Source organism: Lemur catta, chromosome X (assembly GCF_020740605.2).
Source record: "Lemur catta isolate mLemCat1 chromosome X, mLemCat1.pri, whole genome shotgun sequence".
In the NCBI taxonomy this organism is placed as follows: Eukaryota; Metazoa; Chordata; class Mammalia; order Primates; family Lemuridae; genus Lemur; species Lemur catta.
In genome coordinates this window covers 58,490,773-58,515,777 of record NC_059155.1, presented here as the reverse complement: position 1 = coordinate 58,515,777, position 25,005 = coordinate 58,490,773, and the positions used below count along the sequence as shown (strand labels likewise).

The 25,005-nt window shown below is 39.7% G+C and overlaps 2 protein-coding genes across 6 annotated transcripts in view; one reads left to right on the top strand and one right to left on the bottom strand.

Moving 5' to 3' along the window:
* Positions 1-23,975, bottom strand: part of CCNB3 (cyclin B3) — a 52,727-nt gene extending 28,752 nt beyond the window's left edge. For 3 of the 5 annotated variants that reach the window (XM_045538459.1, XM_045538463.1, XM_045538464.1), the window contains exons 1-4: positions 23,860-23,966; positions 19,643-19,775; positions 17,331-17,417; positions 5,583-5,713 (exon numbers count right to left, since the gene is read on the bottom strand). In XM_045538459.1, coding sequence (XP_045394415.1) covers positions 5,583-5,713; positions 17,331-17,417; positions 19,643-19,738 — 314 coding nt within the window. In that variant the 5' untranslated portion in view covers positions 19,739-19,775; positions 23,860-23,966. Of the gene's footprint in view, positions 1-5,582; positions 5,714-17,330; positions 17,418-19,642; positions 19,776-23,859 lie in introns of all 5 variants that reach the window. The other 2 variants (XM_045538462.1, XM_045538460.1) reach the window with 2 other exon arrangements.
* On the top strand, positions 773-3,613 carry LOC123628811 (40S ribosomal protein S18-like). The gene is made up of 2 exons (XM_045538769.1): positions 773-1,229; positions 3,558-3,613. The coding sequence occupies exons 1-2, from the start codon at positions 773-775 to the stop codon at positions 3,611-3,613; spliced, it is 513 nt and encodes a 170-aa protein (XP_045394725.1).
* Positions 23,976-25,005: the final 1,030 nt, after the last annotated feature.

Below are 25,005 nucleotides of genomic sequence, written 5' to 3'. Positions count from 1 at the left end.
AAAATGAGCTACATGAGTAACCTGAGACCAAGATGGATAATGATGAGCTGAAAGCTATAGTGGAAGCAAATCCATCTCAACTTATGTGTGAATTAGCAGCAAGGTTTGACGTTACTATTCCAACAATATTGGACCATTTGAGACAAACTGGCAAGGTAAAGAAGCTGGATAGGTGGGTTCCACATGAATTAAACAAGCATCAGAAGAGAAATCATCTCAAAGCTTGCCTTTCTTTGCTGTCATGACATACAGGTGAACCATTTCTACACCATATTATTACATGTGATGAAAAATGGATTCTTTTTCACAATCGCAAGCATTCAGTACAACAATTGGACAAAGATGAAATGCCAAAACATAGTCCAAAACTGAATATTCATCAAAAAAAGGTAATGGTGTCTGTTTGGTGATCCAGCACTGTTATTATCCACTCCAGCTTTATGAAACCTGGTCAATCAATTACAGCAGATGTCTTCTGCAACCGATTAGATGCAATGATGAGGATGCTTGTGATTAAGCAGCTGAGATTAGTCAATAGAGACAAGCCAATCCTCTTGCAAGACAATGCTGGACCACATGTAGCACAAATAATACTGCTCAAGCTACAGCAACTGGACTTGGAAACTCTCCGTCAACCACCATATTCACCAGACCTTACACCAACTGGCTACCACTTCTTCCAGGCTTTGGACCACTTCTTGCAAGGAAAAATATTCAGTTCTCAACAAGCTGTGGCTCTTCCACAGGAGGCCTGCACGCCACTGCTCATGCCATGTCTCTAGTGATCCCTGAGAAGTTCCAGCACATTTTGCAAATACTCAACACCAACATCAATGGGTGGCGGAAAATAGCTTTTGCCATCACGGCCATTAAGGGTGTGGGTCAAAGATATGCTCATGTGGTGTTGAGGAAAGCAGACATTGACCTCACCAAGAGGGCAGGAGAATTCACCGAGGATGAAGTGGAATGTATGATCACCATTATGCAGAAACCATACCAGCACAAGATCCCAGACTGGTTTTTGAACAGACAGGATGTAAAGGATGGAAAATATAGCCAGGTCCTGGCCAATGGTCTGGACAACAAGCTCCATGAAGACCTGGAGAAGCTAAAGAAGATTCAGGCCCATAGAGGGCTGCACCATTTCTGGGGCCTTCATGTCCAAGGCCAGCACACCAAGACCACTGGCTGCCGAGGCCATACCATGGGTGTGAAACTCTATAGGCCTCGTCTGTTAATAAATAGTTTATATAAAAAAAAAAACAACAACAACAACAACAAAAAATCACCAAGCTGTGGAAAATGCCTTTCACAATTTCATCACCACTCACTCCAGGCTTCTTTGCTGCTGGCAAAAACAAGCTACTGTTAAGATGGCAAAACTGTATTGATAGTTTAGGCGCCAACTTTGATTAATCTATACTGCTTCTTGTTTGAGAGATAATACACTACACTTTCAATTTGAAATCGGACATTTCATATTTAATGGCCTAATGGAATTCATGTACCCTTCCATATTAATGGAATAAAAAATAAAAACTACATTATAATCTCAATAGATCCAAGGAAATCATTTGACAAAAATCCAACACTCTCTCATGATAAAAGCACTCAACAAACTAGGAATTGAAAGGAGACTCCTCAACATGATAAAGGACATCTATGAAAAACCCAAAGTGAACATCATACTTAATGGTGAAAGAATGATGCTTTCCTCCTTTAAGATCAGGGAAAAGACAAGAATGTCCAACTCTTTATACTTTTACTCAACATTGTACAAGAGGTTCTAGCCAGGGAAAGCAGGCAAGAAAATTAAATAAAAGGCATCCAACTTAGAAAGGAAGAAATAAAGCTATCTGTATTAGGAGAAGACATGATCTTATATAGAAAAAATACTAATACACACAGAAATTATAAGAACTAATAAAAAAGTTCAACAAGGTTCTAGGACACAAGATCAATATACAATAACCAAATGTGTTTTTATGTACTTACAATGAAAAATCTGAAAATGAAATCAAGGAAACAATTCCATTTCCAATAGCATCAAGAATAAAATGCTTAGAAATAAATTTAACAAAATAAACACAAAACTTATACTCTGAAAACTGTAAAAACTGTTGAAAAAAATTAAAGATCTAAATAAATGGGAAGATATCCCATGTTCATGAATTGAAAGATTTATTATTGTTAAGATATCAATACTTCCCAAGTTAATTTATAGATTCAAGGCAATTTCTACAAGAATTCCAGCTGGTTTCTTTGTAGAAATTGGCAAGCTGATTTTAAAATTTCTGTGGAATTGCAAGGAACTCAGAATAGCCAAATCAATCTTGAAAAAGAACAAAGTTTGGATTTTTTTCTTTTTTTAATATAAAAGAAGAACAAAGTTTAGAGGAATCATACTTCCCAAATTCAAAATGCAATACAAAGCTGTAATAACCAAGACAATGTGGTACTGGCATAATGATAGATAATGACAGATATATAGATCAGTGGAATACAATTGAGAGTCCAGAAAGAAATACATATTTATGTTCAACTGATTTTTGACAAGGGTGCCAAGACAATTAAGTGAAGAAAGATTAGTATTCTCAACAAATAGTGCTGGGAAAACTGGATATCCACATACATACAAAACAATGAAGTTAGACCGCTAACACATACCACCAACAAAAATTAACTCAAAATAGATCAAAAACCTAAGTTAAAAGCTAATACTATAAAACTCTTAGAAGAAAACAAGTGTAAATCTTCATAATCTTGGAGTTAGCAATGGTTTCTTAGATATGACATCAAAAGCATAAGCAACAAAAGAAAAAATAAATAGGACTTCATCAAAATTAAAAATTAGTGTGTTTCAAAGGATTTCATCAACAAAGTGAAAAGATAACCCACAAAATGGATGAAAATATTTGCAACTCATATTTGATCAGGGACTTGTATCTAGAATACATAAAGAACACTTATCGCTCAATAATAAAAAGACCAATAACTATATATAATTATGATGTGCCAATTAAAAAAATAACATTTTTAAAAATTTAAGAAAAGCACAAAAAATGGGCAAAAGATCTGCATAGACATTCCTCCAAAGAAGATACACAAATAGCCAATAAGCACATGAAAGACGCTCAACATCAAAAAACATCTCCAGAAAATAACAAGGGCTGATAAAGATATGGAAAACTGAAAACTCTCATACATTGCTGGTGGGAATGTAAAATAATGCAGCCACCATGGAATACAGCTTGACAGTTCCCCTATACATTCAACATAGAACTACCATATGAACCAGCAACCGAACTCCTCGGGATCTAACAAAAGACTTGAAAACAGATATTCAAACAAAAACTTGTACATAAATGTTCATAGCAGCACTATTCACAATAACCAAAAGGTAGAAACTCTAAACAAATGTGAACTTGAAATAGCCAGTCCTTCAAGATGGATTCCAAGGGGCTAACTGGGCTTAAATTTAAAATAGAGCCAATCAGCCATTATCTGACTAGAGGTCACAAACATACTCTGAGTTCCCAGAACCTTTTTAACTTTAGGATTTTCAGAGCTCACCTGCCTCGACCACTCAGGGTTCAGCTGCCTCAACCAATGAGAACTAAGTGAGCTTCAATCCTTCATTTGCATAAGCAAGCCTGATTGGGAACCTGGGCAGGAATTTTTGCTATAAAACAGCCTTCCCGCTGGGCGGTGGCTCAAGCCCATAATCCTAGCACTCTGGGAGGCCAAGGCAGGAGGATTGATTGAGGCCAAGAGTTCAAGACTGCCTGAGCAAATGCAACCCCAGGCTCTATTAAAAAATTAGCTGGGGGCAGTGGCACGCACTACTAAAAACAAAAAAAATTAGCTGGGCGCACTGGTGCACGCATATAGTCCCAGCTACTACAGAGGCTGGGGCAGGAGGATCGCTTGAGCCCAGGAGTTTGAGGTTGCAGTGAGCTATGATGGCACCACTGCAAACTGAGCCTTCCCTTTGTTCTCTGGAACACACCTTCATTTTACACGGAAAGCTATGTCTCCCTGGTTTGTAGACTATTCACTGGAATAAAGTCTCTTTCCTCCAAATTCCTTTTCAGAGAACTTTCGTTCACACAACCCAAATGTCCATCAACTGACAAATGGATGCAGAAAATGTGCTGTATATATGCAATGGAATATTATTTGGCAATAAAAAATGAAGCACTTATACCCGCTACGACATGGATGAACTTTGAAAACATTATGCTAAGTGAAAGAAGCTAGACACAAAAGATCACATATTGTACAATTCCATTTATATGACATATACAGAATAGGGAAATCTATATAGAGACAGAAAGTAGATGAGTGGTTGCCTTGAGCTGGGGAGGACTGGGGAAATTGAGAGGTGACAGCTAAAGGTATAGGGTTTCTTTTGGGGTTGATGAAAATGTTCTAAAATTGATTGTGATGGCTACATAACTGTGAATATACTAAACACCATTGAATTGTATGGTTCAAATTATATGATATGCAAATTATGTCTCAATAAAGCTGTTACAAAAAAGACTTAGTCATTATACTTGTGTGATTATAGTGAGCTCTCAATAAATGGTAGCTATTACTAGTTCTAGTACTATTATTAGTGTCCATTCCAATGAACCCTGAATGAAGGGAAGAATGTTTATCACATTTGTGAGGGTTTGCCTGCTAAAATCAGAATGATGAAAGAAATTGAAAAGAAAATATGCAGAAAATTAAGGTCAAAATATGCATACAAACCCCAGGAATTCCATTTCAGCAGGAAACCAAGTAGGGCTAAATGCTAATCTTCTTTCTGTTGGGTAATTAGCAAAGTATCCTGTGGACCTTGCATTTTAATTTTCTAGAGTTCTCCAACCTTTTTACCTTACCCTTTTGAACTCATTCTTAGCCCTGCTATAGCCATCTATATAATTTATTCAAATGCAGATTAGTTAGTCCCTGAAAAAGTAATTCCCACTAGAATGAGAAGAGAATATAGAAAAGTCTCACTCCACTTTCTAAGTCATCTTTCAATAAAAGTTCTCCTAGGGGTAAATTCTTTTTCCAATCCTAAATGGAAATGCGTATCTGTACTTGCAGAACCTGTGAACAGTTACCTGTAACAGCTGGAAGACACATGTTTTTGGCCTAGGAAGATGGTAATTTCTCTCCAGTAGCAAAGGACAAATCTCCCCCAAAGTTTCTAATGGAATAAGCAGACTAGCAAGCTGCTGAAAGTTCCTTAAAAATTAAGCTGCTCCTACATTCCCAAGCACAGACTAGCTAACACAGAGACTGAATTACTAAAAGAGAGAAAAGATGAGCACAAGGTCTTTTAGCAAATTCCCCAATGACAACAGCACTTTCAATATGCACAAACACCATAGGAAAAGAAAATGAAAAGAGCCCTATAACTCTTCAGGGACTACAGCTGGGTCTGCCTCAGCACCCAGGGTTAATGTGATGGTCACCACTATGGCTCATTAAACATGTTCTCAACAGGGACAAAACAGGGACAAAAGAATGTCACACACTCTCCTTTACCATCTAAACCAATGCCATCTGAGTCCTCTCTTACTTACCCTTCTAGAGCCATCTCAGTGTTTTTGTCCAACTCTATAACATATGTGTTCCTGTTTATCTTCCTGAAAACAGGTTTTAGAAACTCCGTATTGGCTTCCTTCTCGGGCTGATCAGGTTTACTTTTAACAGCCTGCAAAAATAAATAAATAAATAAATAGGTGGGTGGAGGGAGAAGGTGGCAGGGAAATGAAGAAAACCACAAATTACCTAAGAGGCGGCTCTTATAGGAAACTCCTGACCCACATGGACAGGTTTTTTGGGTGTCCCCAGGAGTGATAATCCAAACATCTCACAATAAGTATGACACTGGGCTGACCAATCACAGTGGAAGCTAGCAACAAACAACCAATGCATTAATACTGCTATAGGTTGGCTAAATAGCAGCCCTAACTGCTTCCAGGGGATACAGGATATAGTTCTGATCTCCATGCCAGGCATATTGGCTGTCAAACAATTGAAAAGATGCTTTGTTAACATCACATTCCACTTTGACCTCATTCAGAGGGGAGAAAAGGCAATATGACTGGCTTTGCTGTCTGGGTATGCCAAGATCAACTAGCTTTTCAGGATAGACCAGTACCATAATACTACCTGCGATACATCTACCCCATTTCATTAAGTGGTATTTACTTCACACAGGAATCTGGGGAGTTCCACCACAAACTCTAATCCTGACTAACGCTAATAAACAGTAGGAGAGATCATGGGGCTGTGAATAATGTCAGTAAAAATAAACTTAAAATTATGCCTTTAAAATAAAACAAATTAACCTAATTATATTTCAAATAAATACCCTAAACACAATAAAGAAAAAAAGAAAGAAGGGCTGAAAGATGGCGGAGTGGTGGTGACCTCCTGGATTCGTGCTCCTGGAGAGGAAGGCATGGATCTCAGTCTGCCACAATGCTAGAGGATAGCTCCCCCACACGAACAGCAGTGTGAATCCACGGAGAATCAGCGTGGGACACAGAGAGCAAGAAAAGACTGAGGGGAACGAAAAATCTTATCAGGAAAATCTGGAGAGTGCCGGAGGGACAATAGAGAGGGGAATGTGCGTCGGCTGTACCCGCCTCACCAGCGAGTGAGGGGGGTCAGCTCCACAGGAAAGCAGCCTGTTTCCCCACTGACCCCCACCCCCACTCAATTAGGGATCTGCCTGAAGCCGGTGCGGAATCACCACGGGAGACGCGGGGCTCTGTGGAGAGGAAACAATAGCGGGAGGCATTTTGAACCCCGGAGCCCCGTGGGCAGACTGCAACCCACGGGAGAGGGTTCACGCGGGGCTGCGGCGAAAGATACCTGAGGGACGCCGAACTGTCTTCTTTACACGGGCGGCCGGGCTCCCGCAATCCCGGCTCCTCCGGCCCCTGCTGGACCCTGAACATTCGCCCCCAGCGCCGGCGACAGGCACGCGGGCAGCCGCCATTGTCGGGGTCCACAGCCTAGCCGCTGCAGAGCGACTGGGAACCGGGCGGCTCCATCCTCTGGTCCGCGGCCCCCGACTAGGAGCTCCGCCTGTGCGTGAACACTGAGGGCTTCCCCAGTCATGAGGGAGCAGAGCATGGACCTTGCGGACACTGGGGCGGGCGGAACATCGCCCCCAGGAGCTGCAGCAGCTGGGGTGCTGGGCGAATGAGGGCACCCCTCCTCCCCCCAGCCGCTGTCTTTCACGCAGAGAGAGAGGCAGAAACCACCTCAGGACAGGAAGAGGCAAGGAAAAAGTCGCTTTCCGTCTGCAATTAAATCAGCCCAGGGACGGGACTCTCAAACTGGTTTCGGGCCAAATTAATTCTCTGGGGCTGGACTCAACAGGAGCAGCCCCCCAGCTGAGGCAGCAAAATCCTGAACAACACGTGAAGGGCTCCCCCTAGTGACAGAGGAGGCAGCTCACCTGGGCCGCTGCACAGCCCAAGATCCACACGCACGGAGAGCCTCTGTCCAGCCTAAAGCTAGCTGAAAGAAGGGACCTGAGGATTGATCCAGATGGGAAGGCCTCAGCAAAGAACTCTGGGAGTTCAAAGAATCAAGCTAAAACCTCGCCTTCAAAGAGGATTACTAATTCTCCACCAATTGACACAAATCAAACGCGAAATAGCAATATGTCACAGGAAGAATTTCAATCATGGATCATAAATAGGCTGAATTTTATGCAAGAAAAAATGGATAGCCAACACAAAGATACCACAAAAAAGATCCAGGACTTGGAAGAAAAATTCACTAAAGAAATCGAAATATTGAAGAAAAATCAAACTAAACTCCTGGAAATGAAGAATTTATTCAGGGAGCTACAAAACACAGTGGAAAGTCTCAAGAGCAGGGTAGATCAAACAAAAGAAAGGATCTCAGAGATCGAAGATGACACTTTCCAATTAAATAAGTCAGTCACAGAGAAGGAGCAAAGAAATAAGAGAAATGACCAGAGCCTACAAGAAATGTGCGATTATGTGAAGAAGCCTAATGTGAGAGTTATCGGCATTCCTGAGGGTGAAGAAGACAATAAGCAAGGGCTAGATAAGCTATTTGAAGAAATAATTGAGGAAAATTTCCCAGGTCTTGCCAAAACTCTAGATATACAGGTTCAAGAAGCTTAAAAGAACCCCTGGCAGATTCACACCAAATAGGAAGACACCACGTCATGCAGTTATTTGACTGACAAAAATTTCCACTAAAGAGGCCATTCTACGAGCTGTAAGGAAGAAGAAACAAGTTACATACAAAGGAAAATCCATCCGAATTACGCCAGATTTCTCAGCTGAAACCTTACAAGCAAGAAGAGACTGGGGCCCCATTCTCACTCTTCTGAAACAAAATAATGCCCAGGCTAGGCTCTTATACCCAGTTAAGCTCAGATTTATATATGAAGGTGAAATTAAGACATTCTCAGATAAACAAAAACTCAAAGAATTCACCAAGACAAGACCACCTCTCCAAGAAGTACTCAAAACAGGGCTACACACGGACCAGCACAAGAAAGACCCACGAATATAAAACTACTCATGAGAAGAAAAAAAACCAGTTATCACAATGGCTCAAGTGAGAAAACAGAATAATGAAATTCAAGCCAAGATGAGGAACAGAAATCAGTCTCACTTATCAGTTCTCTCAATAAATGTGAATGGATTGAATTCCCCACTCAAGAGACATAGGCCGGCCCAACGGTTAAAAAAGTACAAGCCAAGTATCTGCTGTCTTCAGGAAACTCATCTAACCTGCAAAGATGCATTTAGACTGAAAATAAAAGGGTGGAAATCGATATTTCAAGCAAATGGAAGCGAAAAGAAAGCGGGTGTGGCAGTTTTAATCTCCGATAACTTAGTTTTTAAATCAATAAAAGTAATGAAAGACAAAGATGGTTACTATATACTGGTGAAGGGTACAATTCAACAAGAAGACATAACTATACTTAATATATATGCACCCAACTTAGGTGCACCCAGATTCATAAAGCAAACCCTACTTGAATTGGACAAAATGATAGATAAGAGCACTTTGATAGTCAGACATTTTAACACTCCGCTGACAGTACAGGACAGATCCTCCAAACAAAAAATAAATGAAGAAACAAAGGATTTAAATAGAATGCTAGAACAAAGGGGCCTGACCGACATCTACAGGACATTCTACCCAAAATCCACTGAATATACTTTCTTCTCATCAGCCCATGGGACATTCTCCAAGATTGACCATATCCTAGGACATAAAGCATGTCTTAAAAAATTTAAAAAAATAGAAATTATACCATGCATTTTCTCAGATCACAGCGGAATAAAAGTAATAATGAACCCTAACAGAAACTCTCATTCCTACTCAATGTCATGGAAGCTAAACAACCTTCTCCTGAACGATTATTTTATAAATGAAGAAATCAAGACGAAAATCAAAAGATTCTTTGAATTAAACGACAATGGAGACACAACTTAAAAAAATCTGTGGGACACAGCTAAAGCAGTCCTGAGAGGAAAATTTATTTCCATAAATACCTATATCAAAAAGTCAGAAAACTTACAAATAGACAATCTAATGAATAGACTCAAAGAGCTGGAGAAGGAAGAACAGATCGACCCCAAACCCAGCAGAAGGAGAGAAATTATTAAGATCAAATCAGAACTGAATGAAAAAGACAACAAACAAACCATAAGGGAGATTAATAAATCAAAAAGTTAGTTCTCTGAAAACATAAACAAGATTCACACACCTCTGGCTAGGCTAACCAAGAGCAGAAAAGAAAAAACTCTAATTACCTCCATCAGGAACATGAAAGGAGAAATCACGACCGATGCCACAGAGATACAGGACATCATCTACGAATTTTACAAAAATCTTTATGCACACAAATTGGAAAATGAGGAGGAAATGGACCAATTTTTAGAAACACACAGCCTTCCCAGGCTCAACCAGGAAGAAATAAAATTCCCGAATAGACCAATATCTAGATCTGAAATCGAAACAGCAATAAAACAACCTTCCCAAAAAGAAAAGCCCTGGACCAGATGGGTTCACACCTGAATTTTACCATACCTACAAAGAAGAACTGGTGCCCATCCTACATAAACTATTCTCCAGTATCAAGAAAGATGGAATTCTCCCCAGCACATTTTACCAAGCCAACATAATTTTAATACCAAAACCAGGAAAGGATGCAACAAAAAAAGAAAACTACAGACCAATATCCTTTATGAATATAGATGCAAAAATTCTCAATAAAGTCCTAGCAAATCGAATCCAAGTGCTTATCAAAAAAATAATCCATCACGACCAAGTGGGCTTCATCCCAGAGATGCAGGGATGGTTTAACATACGCAAATCTATAAACGTAATTCACCACATAAATAGAAGCAAAAATAAAGATCATATGATCCTCTCAATAGATGCAGAAAAAGCATTTGACAAAATTCAACACCCTTTTATGATAAGAACACTTAACAAAATAGGCATAGACGGGGCCTATCTAAAAATGATACAAGCCATATATGACAAACCCACAGCCACCATCATACTGAATGGGGAAAAATTGAAAGCATTCTCACTTCGAACTGGAACCAGACAAGGCTGCCCACTGTCCCCCTTACTTTTCAACATAGTATTGGAAGTTCTTGCGAGAGCTATCAGGCAAGAGAGCAGAATCAAGGGAGTCCAAATAGGGAAAGAAGAGATCAAACTCTCACTCTTTGCTGATGATATGATGTTATATCTAGAAAACCCCAAGGATTCAACCAAGAGACTCCTGGAATTGATCAATGAATTCAGGAAAGTCTCGGGATACAAAATCAACACACACAAATCAGAAGCATTCATATACACCAATAACAGTCAAACGGAGAACCAAATTAAGGACTCAATACCCTTCAAAATAGCAACAAAGAAAATAAAATACCTAGGAATATATTTACCTAAGGAGGTAAAGGACCTCTATAGGGAGAACTACGAAACACTGAGGAAGAAAATCGCAGAACATGTAAATAGGTGGAAAACCATACCATGCTCGTGGATCGGAAGAATCAACATCGTTAAAATGACTATTCTGCCCAAAGTTATCTACAGATTCAATGCAATCCCTATTAAATTACCAACATCATTTTTCACAGATACAGAAAAAATAATACTACGCTTTTTTGTGGAACCAGAGAAGACCCCGTTTAGCAAAGCAATTTTAAGCAACAAAAACAAAATGGGAGGTATTAATTTACCAGACTTCAAACTATACTACAAAGCTGTGATTATTAAAACTGCTTGGTATTGGCACAAGTGCAGGGACACAGACCAATGGAACAGAACAGAAAATCCAAACATAAAACCATCCTCATATAGCCATCTAATCTTTGACAAAGCAGACAAAAACATACTCTGGGGAAAAGATTCCTTATTTAATAAATGGTGCTGGGAAAACTGGATAACCACATGTAGAAGACTAAAACAGGACCCACAGCTTTCACCTCTCACAAAAATCAAATCACGGTGGCTAACAGATTTAAATCTTAGGGGGGAAACTATTAGAATTCTAGAAGAAAATGTAGGACAGACTCTTACAGACATTGGTCTAGGCAAAGAATTTATGAAGAAAACCCCTAAGGCAATCACAGCAACAACAAAAATAAATGAATGGGACTTGATTAAATTAAAAAGCTTCTGCACAGCCAAAGAAACAGTCACGAAAATAAACAGACAGCCTACAGAATGGGAAAAAATTTTCGCATACTACACATCAGATAAAGGTCTGATAACAAGAATCTATTTAGAACTCAGGAAAATCAGCAAGAAAAAATCAAACAACCCTATCAAAAAGTGGGCAAACGACATGAATAGAAATTTTTCAAAAGAAGATATAAGAATGGCTAACAAACATATGAAAAAATGCTCAACGTCCCTAATCATCAGGGAAATGCAAATCAAAACCACAATGAGGTATCACTTAACTCCAGTGAGAATGGCCTTTATCAAAAAGTCCCAAAACAACACATGTTGACGTGGATGCGGAGAGACAGGAACACTCATACACTGCTGGTGGGACTGCAAACTAGTGCAACCCCTGTGGAAAGCATTATGAAGATACCTTAAACAGATTCAGGTAGACCTACCATTCAATCCAGCAATCCCATTATTGGGCATCTACCCAGAAGAACAAAAGTCATTCTACAACAAAGACACCTGTACCCAAATGTTTATAGCAGCACAATTCACAATTGCAAAGATGTGGAAACAACCCAGATGCACATCAATCCACGAATGGATTAGTAAACTGTGGTATATGTATACCATGGAGTATTACTCAGCTATAAGAAATAACGGTGATACAACATCTCTTTAGTTCTCCTGGAGAGTTGGAACCCATTATATTAAGTGATGTATCCAAAGAATGGAAAAACAAGCATCACACGTACTCACCAGAAAATTGGTTTCCCTGATCATCACCTAAATGCACATCGGGGAAGGGTACCAATTAGATATCAGACTGAGACGGGGGGTGGGGGGAGGGGATGGGTGTATGCCTACATGATGAGTGCGTTGCACACCCTCTGGGGAATGGTCATGCTTGAAGGTGCTGACTCGGGGAGGTGGGGGGGGGAAGGGATGGAGGTATGACTACATGGTGAGTGCCAGGCGTACTGTCTGGTGAATGGACATGCTTGAGGCTCTGACTTGGGGTGATAGGCAGGACATGGGCAATGTATATAACCTGAACTTATGTACCCCCATGATGAGCTGAAATAAAAAAAAAAGAAAAGAAAAAAAGAAAACAGAAGACAAGAAACAACCAATCCAAGTAACTTACAAATACAGTATTTGACTATATATCCTAAAAGTACAAATCCTTAATTAGGATGGGTTTGTTAGGGTGGATATTGCTAATAAATCTGGAACTCTTTTTAATAGGTTTATTATAGTGGTATCAATGCAGTAATTTTGAAACTCTCTTAGATGTATTACAGTATTAAGTAAATGTGTTGACGTTCTTGGGAACCAGGGCTGTCATTGTAGAAGGAGGAACATACAAATATGAATTGGGGAATGCAAGAAAGAATCTTGTGTGCTGGAATTGAAGCTGTGCAATTTTCTTTCTTAAGAAAGGTATGATTTCTTAAACAGGTATGTGTGTGTGTGTATATATATATATATATATATATATATATATATATAGCTGTGTATATAGGTATATGTGTATATAAATCTATGTATATAGATATAAGTACACGTGTTTATATGTGTGTGTGTATATACCTACAGATATTTCCTAGCTTTGTCTGCTGAAAGAGCAGAAAAAGCAGATACCCCAGTAGCACACCTAACATTGAGATCTTGGTTTCTAATACCATTCCCCACCAAAAGGAGCCAGAACTCTTTGGAGAAATAGTTGACTCCAGGGCTGGGACAAAGTAGGCATAAGATGAGCCTGGAACATCTGTTTATGCTAGAAAGAAAATGTTAAAAAAATTATGAGAGCTTGTCACAAGGACACAGTAGTCAGATTGAAGGGGATCCTAACAGGCCAAATCTAGGACAAGTTGAGCACCAAAATAAAGTATAATAATGAACAATAAACCACTGAAAAATAAGAATTCATGAGTCCATACCAATATTATATAGGGGACAAGGGAAGGCTTATGCTTGCAGAAGAATGCCCAGGGAAGACTGGTAAATGGGAAGCAAATGCTAGAGTTGGAAAAAATCATAATAAAAGATTAAGGCATGAATCACCAATGGATGCTAAATCTAGAGGACATTTTGATGAAGAGCAGGCTATTTTTAGGTTCTTAAGAGTATTTCCCACAGACTTCCTAATAGTTACAAAAGAAAAATAAATTAAACTAATTGTATAGTGGAAAAACCAGGCACCATCTTGATCAGGTGATTAAAATTAACATCATCAACAAGGGACAGATAGACATTGTGTGCCTCTAGATGTGATACCTTGAGGAGGACAGAAAGAATATCACCTACAATATCTAGCCAAGAATGTATAAAATCATCTAATCATGAGGAAACATCAGACAAACACAAAATGAGGACCATTTTATTTTACAAAGGGGAGAGTTGCATAAGATTATATCCTTCAAAAATGGCAATGCCATAAAAAAAAGAAAGGCCATGGAAATGTTCCAGATTTAGAGGCTAAAAAGATAAGTAAATGTAATACATAAACCTAGACTGGATCTTTTACTGGAGGGGGAAAATGCTACACGGGTGCTACAAGGTCAACTGATAAAACTGGAATATAGACAATTGATTACATAAAACTGCTGTATTAATGTACATTTAGACAGTTGATAAGTGCCTTGTGATTATATAAGACAATTTCTCTATTCTTAGGAAATCCACATGGAAGTACTTGGGGTAAAGGACCATGATACATGTAAGTGAATGATAAAGCTAGTGTCATAAAATGTTAACAATAGGTAACCTAGGTGAAGGGGATATGGGTGTTCTTTGCACTATTTTTTTATTTTTGCAACAGCTTGTAAATTTGAAGTTATTTCCAAATGAAATATAGAAAAAAAAGTATGTCTTTGTATCATCAGATCATAATAAGCAATTATAATCTAATTCTTTTTAGGACTTCAAGTCATCCACCTCTGCTTTTCAAAGAGCATGGCAGTTTTCATTTTAACTTCACCTAAAATTTTAGAAACTCCCTATACATGCCATCAAGATTCAGAATGGGAAGAGAAGTACATTCTTGGCAGGAGAGAGGTAGAGACCCTAACCTCCAAAGTGAAACTTTCTACTTGCCATATGTACAGGTTCAAAGCACTGATATTTTCAGAGCTAGGCTCAAGGGAACTTTGACCTATACTTCCCCATAATTCTTTCATCATGAAATAGGAGAACAGAAATGAAAGTCCTACTTACACAAAACCATATAGATAAACATGGATATAGGCCCTATCTCCTTGTCTGCTGGCTTAGCACCAGCTCTTATATATTATCAAAAGTCCTTTATCATTTCCCAGCCTGGAAATGATAAGGGAGGGGGAAAGAAAAACTCACAGCAGATTAACTAATTAAAACAGATCAATTCTTCTTGGCAGGCCAGGACCTCATTGTGGCAAATGTTGAGAAGAAGATAGAGATAGGGACATAGAGACCTAGTAATACTGACAGAAAGAAGCAAATCATTATGTAGGGAATCCCCAAAATTCAGAAAGAAAGGAGCCTTCAACTCTCAAATAGATGAGCTCAGATATCAACTGAAATGCCCAACCCTAGGAATGACTTAGGTACATTGTAATGATGGAATGAACTTTCTCTGGAAAGCACCAAAGACCCTTCAAGGTAACCAAGGTGAATCTTCAGAACTTGAATGCAAAAGGGAAATGGGTTTTCTGAGCTGCTGGAAAGTTAGCAGCATAGATTACTGCTTCAGAATGCCTTGCTCCCCACTGCCCTGTCCCCATGAGGATGTGGCCAAACAGATATTGAATTTGGTTGGAGAATCAAGAGGGTCCTGGATACCTGCAAGGGTTTCCTATTATTGTTACAGTTAATTTGTGTCTGTTCTTTCTGAATGGTATAATAAAACTCATGAAAAAGAAAGGACTGAGACATAGCAAGAAAATCAGTTTCTCACATGCTATGATGCCTTACTGCTATAGTCTGTGTCCCCCTAAAATTCATATGTTGAAACCTAATCCCTAATATGACAGTATTAAGAGGAGAGGCCTTTTGAGAGGTGATTAAGTCATAAGGGCAGAGCCCACATGAACAGGATTAGTTACCTTATAAAGGAGGCCCAAGGGAGCTTGTTTGCCCCTTCTGCCATGTGAGGACACAGCAAGAAGATGCCATCTATGAGGAATGGGCCCTCACCAAATAACAAATCTGCCAGCACTTTGATCTTGGACTTTTCAGCCTCCAGAACTGTGAGCAATAAATTTCTGTCGTTTATAAGTTACCCAGTCTAAGGTATTTTGTTATAGTGGCCCAAATAGACTAAGACACTTACCTTGCACAGTGTCACTGTACTCCCATCAGGAACTCTGAAGGCCAAGGGAAGTTAAACTCATCTGCTCCTGATTTGTACCTTATTTCAGCCAAGTTTCTAGATCCATGGTTAAATAAATCAGGAAATGAATCTAACCTTATAGGTATGTGTGTGGGGGGGGCTCTTTCTACCAATCGATAGAAAGTTTGAAATTAGACAGAAAGATATAACTTAAAAACATGTTGTAATCTCCATGGGGAAGAGATTGCACTACCAAAAAGGTGGTCATGCAGAATCTAAAGTACAGGGATCCAAAAGAAAGAACTTTGCCAATGCTTATCTGATCCTGCCCAAGGGGATAAAACATATCTAGTAGATGTAAGTATTCTGGTAGCCACAGAAGTATACTCTATTATGTAGGGCAAGAATAGCTCACCAGGCTTCTCTGCAGCCTAGATGAAATAGACTTCAAAACCAATAATGGGAAAATCCTCATCTGTAAAGTAGAGATGATTATAGTATGTACCTCATAGGGTCATATGAGGATTAAGTGAGCTGATACAGGAAAAAGTGCTTAAAATAGGGGCTGGCATGTGGTAAGCACTTAGTAGATATCAGTTGTTATTATATTCTAAGACCCAATATTACCTTTGGCCTGATTCTCTATTCAATTAACAACAATTCTATTAATTCTATTTTTACTAGTACTTTATTAATCCAAGAAGGGAGGTGACTTAGAAGGGAATTCAAGAATTCTAGTCAAAATTGAGTTTCTAGATCTTCATAGTTGAAGACCAGATCATGGAACTGTGGTTCTCAGCAGTTCTGTACATTTGGAAGCATTTTTGATTGTCACTATCACTGGGCTCCTGCTGGAATTTAATGCCTAGGGGTCAGGGATGCTGATTGTGGTCAGTCCTACACAATAGAAAAACTGCCCTGCCCAAAACACCCATAGTGCTCAAATAGATAAACACTGCCCTAGACTACAATGATTCCACCAAAGTACTTACCTCCAAGGCCTAAGCAGCCAGCTGAGCCATCTCTAAACTGTATCTAAATGCAATATCCCACAGTTCTCACATTATCTACAATTTCATATCTGTTAATCACTCTGCTGCTTCCAGATAACTCCACCAATTGACCCAGATGGTATGTGCCAGTAGAAGAGCTCCTGCAGTTTCTGAAATTGGGTCACTGATGCCAAATAAAATCTGTTCTCAACATTCCAGAGAGGGTCCGAGTTTGGTAAAATGGAAAAATCCCTCAAGGAAGAGGTTGTCTAAGCCTTACACAAAACCGTATCAGGGGATTGGACTAGCATACTCACATTGGTGAGATCTTCAAAAGCTAATCTCTTTTTGAGTGCTTCCTGAAGTGAAGATGGAGATATATTTGCTTGGTAATTCTCCCCCCTCTACAAAAGTAAAAGACATAAATGAGTATATCCATCCAATTGTGAACAGTCTCTTCAGGGAATTTGCGTTATCTTCAGGGTTCAGCTGAAACACCAGAATCTCAAAGGAACCAGGGATGCACATCATAAACTCCAATAAAATACAACAAAAGGACATTTTGGCACTCAGAGCTGCTTTTTGAGTCCCTAAAGATGGTAGTCACTCATGATGGGAACAGGTCTGCGAAGAGACGAGATGATCTTCAGCGTAACTCTTAAAATGAGCAAAATATAACCTGGTAGAGCTAATTTTTCCTCTTACTTCTCTCATATTTATAGTTATCCTATCCACGATGAACCATTACCTCCCCCACCACTCCTAGTTATTCCTTTAATATGGATGCTTTCAGGTAAATCAGTTTAACAATTTAACAAATATTTAAGTATCTCTTATATTAAGTAGCTTTTTAAAGACATTTCCAATAAGGATAATAGTGCACATACCTATACACTGGTCCAGGATCGGTTCTTTACTAGCTGTTGACCTTGGATAAGTCACTTAATCTCTGAGCCTCAATTTTCTTATCAGTAAAATTAAAATGATAACTTACCTCAGAGTCCTTGAGAATCAAATAAGAGAATATGTGTTTTTAAAAAGTCTGTATAAACTATAAATGGATGGAAACAGTATTTTAAAATGTGTAGACTGATATGACTGTAAACCTAACAGGGAAAATTTTGTATTTTAAGAAAAAAGTTTTGTAATCCAGATTAATCTCTAATTGTTAGCGTATATAAAGGAGAGACAGGGGCAAGGAGGAGGGGTGAATATTTTGGAGCAGAGGGAGCTTTCTTTCTAGGTATTTTGTATCTGTGCATGCCTTACCTCACACTCCCAGAATACGACCATCTTTATGGGGTTCGAGGATAGGGCAAATCACACTATAGGGCTCTTCTACCCCCTAACAGCTTTTACATGGTAAAAGTCTCCTATATCTCAGATTTTCCTTATGAAATTCTAAGAACCTGCCCTACCTATACCAGAGAGTTGTTATAATGTGAAGCAGGATGCTGGGATCTTTGCTTTGTTCTCCATTTAGGCCATTAACAAACAGTACATGGCACAGTAAGTGATCAGAAATTTAAAGAACTGGATTTATGATACAATAGATCAATCTGGTACAATAGAGTAATCCCGGAATGGCTGAGAAGAATTATTTCTGTTCTCTAATTGATTAAGCCAAGAAATAAGTAGACTATTAGTCTTTTATCTAGTTCATGATAAATAATCCTAGTAGAAATAATTAGCAAAATATAAAATATTATTTTCTCACACATTATCTAAGAAATAAACTCTCAGTCTGTTATCCAATTCCTACTTAATATTACTGGTAGAAATAACCAACCAAAAATAAAATTACAGCTGAAACTGAACTCAGTTAAACTTAAGATTTACAAAATGTGCTCCAAGAAAGTTGTATTTGGTAAAATAACTGCCACAAAAGAAAACTTACAGTGGTAGAATTCTAATCAGAAAATTTGATATGGACAAAATCCCATAAATGTGTACAAGCTTTCTTGACAAATTTACATGGGAAATAAATTTGGCCACTCCATGAAAATCATTTTAGTAAAACAAAAATGAAAATGATTAGCAAATATTTATCTGTGCTGAGAGAAAACCAATCAAGGAAATTAAATTCATCTAATGATGTTTGCTCCAGGAAATACTTTCTTGATTACAATTCATCAGCGTTAATATAATTCTGATTATGTACGATGATGAACACAGAACATCCCAAGGTTAGAATAACAATGTCAAACTACCCATAAAGTCAAAACAGTAGTGTAAAAAATACACTCATTTATCAAATTTAATAGCTGTAAAGAGCACGATAATATATTTGCTGATGTAATCTTCTTATCAGGAGGTACCAAATAGCCTCTCAGCAAGGTGCTTTGAGCTTCTCAGAGAAAGTAAGAGTGATGAGGGCTGAGTGTTGTTTGGTTTTGAGGGTTGTGGAAGTGGCCTTCATTTAAGCACTACATTTATGGGAAGGAGAGTTCACACTTCCTCCCCATGTTCTAATTTGCTGGTATTCTCCAACTACAAGGGCTGCCACCCATTCCCAATTTCTCAGATTAAACCAGACATATTCCAAAAGATCCAAGAGTGAGGATGGGTACTGAACCAACACAGGAAGAAACTACCTGACACACTGTTGAGAAAGATAGCTTGCTCTCACCTTTTCATGTTGGTTATGATCACTGGGCACAATTTCGCTGGATGGAGATTTCTTAGTCTTGGGTTTGGAGCTTTGGGGTGGTGGTGGTAGTGGCATCTTTTAAAGATTCAGTAGTGTCTTGTCCAAGGTAGAGCTGCAATCAGAAAAGTACTCTTTAAAACACCATTTGCCAGAAACACCATAGAATTCTCTGGAAACTGTTGAGAAAACATGGTCTTTCTATAGCATCCCTAGGAGAAAAAGGACTTTGAAGTTGGACAGATCTGGGTTCCAATCTTGGTTGTATCACAATTAACCTTGGGCAAATGACTTAAACTCCCTGGGCTTCAGTTACCTCATCTGTTAAATGGTGATAAGTATACCTACCTCTGCAGGCTATTGTTCAAATTAAATGAGATACTCTATGTAAAAAGCCCAGAACAGTGCCTGCCATCCTCTGTGGACACTGGGATGTGGCCTAGCGCCTAGTTTAGACTTAGCGACACTGTAGACAAATTATGCGGTAGTTTTGCATTGAAAACAATGAAGAACTTGACAGTTCACATAATATGGAGGCTAGCTAGTAGAGTTAATGTTCTTTAAAAGACATGGGTTCCTGGCAACAGCAATTATAATGACCCTACAGAGAAGGCAAGAGAATGACTGCACATGCACGTATACATGATAGGCCAAACAGTATTCAAAGGATGCATTCAATCAGAAGAAACTGTAACCCAATTCCAGATACCTGGTAGGAAAAACAAAATTCAAAAGATGAGATAAACAGCAGAAGGAACTAACTTATTAAAACTCACTTGACGTAAGAATTTAACAGTCATTACTTGATCCTAATATCCTTGGAGGGGATTACCTTTGCCCCATCTCAGTGTGGGACCCATTTTATATTCCTTAGGTTCTTCAAGTTTGTGAGTCTTCAATATTTAGGATACACATATGTGTCTTACAAGCAAATACATAATTAGGAAGAATCATTGTTTGGATACACAAAAGACTCTTTCCACCCAGATACATCTGCCCTTCTAACCCCACTCACATTCAATTTCCAAGTTCAACTGCATTTGACAAAGAACAGGCTTCCCTAAGAGACACCTAAAGGCAATGCAACAAACTTACCACTATGTACCAGATACTTCAGGCAATGGAGACATAAACACAAATCATAGATCTTATCCTGTAAGTATTCACATACACAGCTCTAATGTTAACAAAAATGTGACAAATGATTTAATAAAGGTAGATACAAAGTACTTGTTATGGACTGAATGTTCCCATCCATCTGCCCAAAATTCATGTTGCTATTCTTCCATTCGGTTTTTTTTTTTGTTTTTGTTTTTTGTAGAGATGGGATCTCACTATTTTGTCCAGGCTGGCCTTAAAATCCTGGCCTCAAGTGATCCTCCCACCTCAGCCTCCCAAAGTGCTGGGGATGACAGATGTGAGCCACCATGTCCAGCCCATATGTTGACATTCTAACCCCCAATGTGACAATATTAGGAGATGAGGCCTTTGGGAGATGTTTAGGTCTGAGGGTAGAGCCCTTGTGAATGGGATTAGTGCCCTTATAAACAACAGACACACCCTACCCCCCCCCCCCCCCGCCACAAAGAGAGCTCTCTTATCTTTTTCTGCCATGTGAGGATACAACAACAAAATAGCCATCTATGAACCCAGAAGGAGGAAGCAGACACCAAATCTGCCAGTGCCTTGATCTTAGACTTCTTAGCCTCCAGAACTGTGAGAACTAAATTTCTGTTGTTTAAGCCACCCACTCCATGGCACTTTATTATAGCAACCCCAACTAAGACAGTACCTTAGAAACATAATGGAAAGTCAGTAATCCTTTCCAGAATGGGGTAGAGGAAGCAACATTTGATCAGGTTTTAAATGGCAAACAAGTTCCCAAGGTGACTAAGGAGCTTTCCAAGCAAAGAAAGCCTGAGCCCAGGCAGAGGCATGAACACACAGAGTTCAGGGACATCCCAGATGTCTGGAGTATGGAACATAAAGAATGTGTTAGGGAGGAGTTAGAAACGAGCTGAAAATCTAGGCTAGGGCCAGGATGGTAAGAAAAGCATGCAGAGAAGACTGTAGCTTGAGGGGAAAGTTTAAGAAAGGAAAAAGGCTGATTTAGGTTTTGCTTTGGATGGAGAAGTATTAGACATTTTGTAGGTGAGGAAAAGCCAGTACAAGCATGTGCCTTCACATTTATTACTTCAGTTGATCCTCACAACAAAACTGCAAGTGTAAACAGGACAGATACAATTCTCTCCATTTCATGGTCTCAGATGAGCTAAGTGACTTACTACCCAGGACAAACTATTAAGTGGCATAGATCACCCAGCTCTTTCCAGGGCACTTTCTAAAATACCATGAAGTCTCTCGGATCTCACTCAAAAACATTCCAAAACAGTGAAAAGCCATAATGTGAGGAGGTAGAATGAGTACAGGCTTTGGAATCTGTGCAACTGGGCTTCTAAATCAGCCAACAGCTATAACACCACTTACTTGCAGAGGACTCCTGTGGCTCAAATGTAAATTTATATGTACAAAACCTGACCCACAGTAGGCACTCGATAAATGGTACATCTTACTCTCCTTCTCTTCCCTCAAATCCAAGCCTATTTTCCATCTCATCCCTCAAAACTCAGCCAAGCAGCAATAAAGCTAAATTGTGTGCACCCACCCTTAACACTACACTCTATGAAAACCACCTACCTCACTATTATTCATGCCTCATACAATTTTTTATGGATGATCAAAGGCACATGCTCTGAAACCTTTACCTTTCAAAGGGAAAGAAATCTGGAGTCCACAGGCTAGAAAACTCTCAGTTTATGACACTACAGGTTAACTAAATCTCAGAGAAAATAATATTATTCATATAATGGTCACATACCACATTCATTATCCTGAACACTAATCATTTACTTTGGGGGACACACACACTGACAGGTAAACTAATTTCCCTGCTGCTGGGGGTAGGGAGGGGAAGAACAGAGGGGATTGACACCACCAAAAACATCCTTTCATAAAAGGATACTCTCTGCAGGACACTCTCACCTTCTACCACCTACAGAACCCTGAGCCTTACTTAGACAAGAAAATTAGAATCCTTTCCCCTTTTCTGACTTTCCATTTCCCCTACATACACACTGACAAGTGTTACAGACCCCGTTGGGCATCCCAGGGCTGGTGCTGAAACCCATACAGGGGCAGCAGAGCTAAGCTAATCAAAACAGTCTACAGTAAGGAGTAGCAACTTCATTTTTATGTACAAAGGCAGGTTACAGACAGCAAGGCACTGAGGAGAGAAAGCAGCATGGTGTCAATAAAGCAGCACTGGGCTGGGAAGGATGCCTAGGGTCTAGTTCTGGCCCTGCCCCCAGCTGGGTGACACTGGGCAAGAACCTTTCCCTCCCTGGGCCTCAGTTTCTCCACCTAATAAAAAGACGCAATGGGACCAGAGCCTCCTATTCAGTGTAGTCAATGGACAAGCAACATTAGCATCACCTGGAAGCTTGTTAGCAATTTAAAATCTCAGGCCCCAAACTAGGGCTACCAAATCGAAATCTGAAAATTAACCATATTCTCAAGTGATCTGTATACCCTTTTAAGTTTAAGAACCATTGTTCTAGGGTCCCTTTGACCTCTGACCTTCTAGGATTCTAAGTGGACCATAGCAGAGGTTGGTGGGAAAGCCAGACCTGAAGGGGGTTGGAGGCGGGGATAGAAGAGAGCCAGTGGAGATGAAAGGTACGACAAGGCAGTAAGTACACGTGTCCATCCTCCCTTCCTCTCCTTCAACCTGTAATTCAAAAGACATCCTGCTAGCAGCATTCTATGACTGAAATATTTCTGATCCCTCAGCACTTGTAGATGACATTAATCCTGCACACTTTCACTCGTGAAAAGACGTTTTGTAAAAGTACTCTGAGTCAGGCACATGTACTAATCGCTCCATCTAAATGCTGGGATCCAGTCTCGTTTGCTCTGCCATCTCACCCCCTAATACACACTCCCTGCCCAAGCTCGTGCAGGGCTCACTCCGCAGATTGCTGACTGGAAGGAGTACGAGACAAAATTTAGTCGCAGGGACGCTGTGCATCCCGGCAAGAGAGGACAGCGTGTAACAAGGGGCTGGAGTGACGCCCAAGGACTGACCGGCGGGCGACAGAGCCGGACACTCGAGCCGGTAGTACAAGCCCAAAGACGCCTACCTCACACGGAGATTGAGGACAAACAGGAAAGACCACGGACGCACCCCTAGACCAGGGAAATGAAAGGAGCTCCTTGTCCTAGCGACCTGAGTCCGTCCCCACCTGGCCTGTACGCCCTCCATCCGGTTCAGGTGGGGATTTTGAAAACTACAGCCCTGAGGAAGCTCAGTGGCGATTGGCCAGCAGAGGGCCAATCAGCGTGCACAGCTGTTTCATGCACACGCCTAGCAAGGAGGGGCCGGGCTGGATATTTTTAAAGTGACCTCTGCAGCTAATGGACTTCGCATTGGGGCGTGGTTTCGAGTACAACTGATTGCACCGGGTCTCTTTAAAGATACTTTTTCATTTAAATCTGCTGGAGGATGGTGAGAGCAGAGCAGCCATATGATGTAGGTTTAGACCTATTAAAACATTAATATTAATAACCTCTTACAGAGTCAAGCATTAACTCCTGCAGGTTTCACAAGTGGCCTTGTGAAGGAAGCAGGGCAGAAGTTACTGCCCTATTTCATGAATGAGCACCCGAAATGCAGACAGCTAATAGTACTAGTTAACATTAATGCAGCACTAGCTCTGTGCTACTTGCTATAAATTTTTTATTACTTTAAATCCTGTCCCCAAAAGCAAGTATTTTTATTATTGCCATTTTACAGATAACAATATTGTAGTTTGCTAACTGCTCAATATCACAAAGCTACATTATGGCAAAGTAGGTACTACAACACAGATATTCATTTCATTCATACATTAGTTCAGTTTTTAAACAAATATTTATTGAACACCTGCTTTGTGCCAGGAACTAGAAAAAATATATATGAGGGATTGACAAAGGATTTAAAGAATTTATAACACTGCCCTGTCCTCTGAGGGGGCAAAGAGAAAATGGAGATGCCAGGTATAAAATCTAGGACTTCCTGCATATTCAGCACGTACTCTACGACTGAACTACATCCTTAGATTTATTATTAGCCCATTCTCCTTTTAGTATCTTGTAGCCTCTACATTAAGGGTAATATATGGTCCAGGCCCTCTTTTTAATCTCCCTAGCTTATCTCATCCAGAGCCATGAATTTAAATATCATCTAAAAACTGGCCATAGACTCCAGACTCATAAATCCAAATTACTACTCCATATCTCCACTTGGA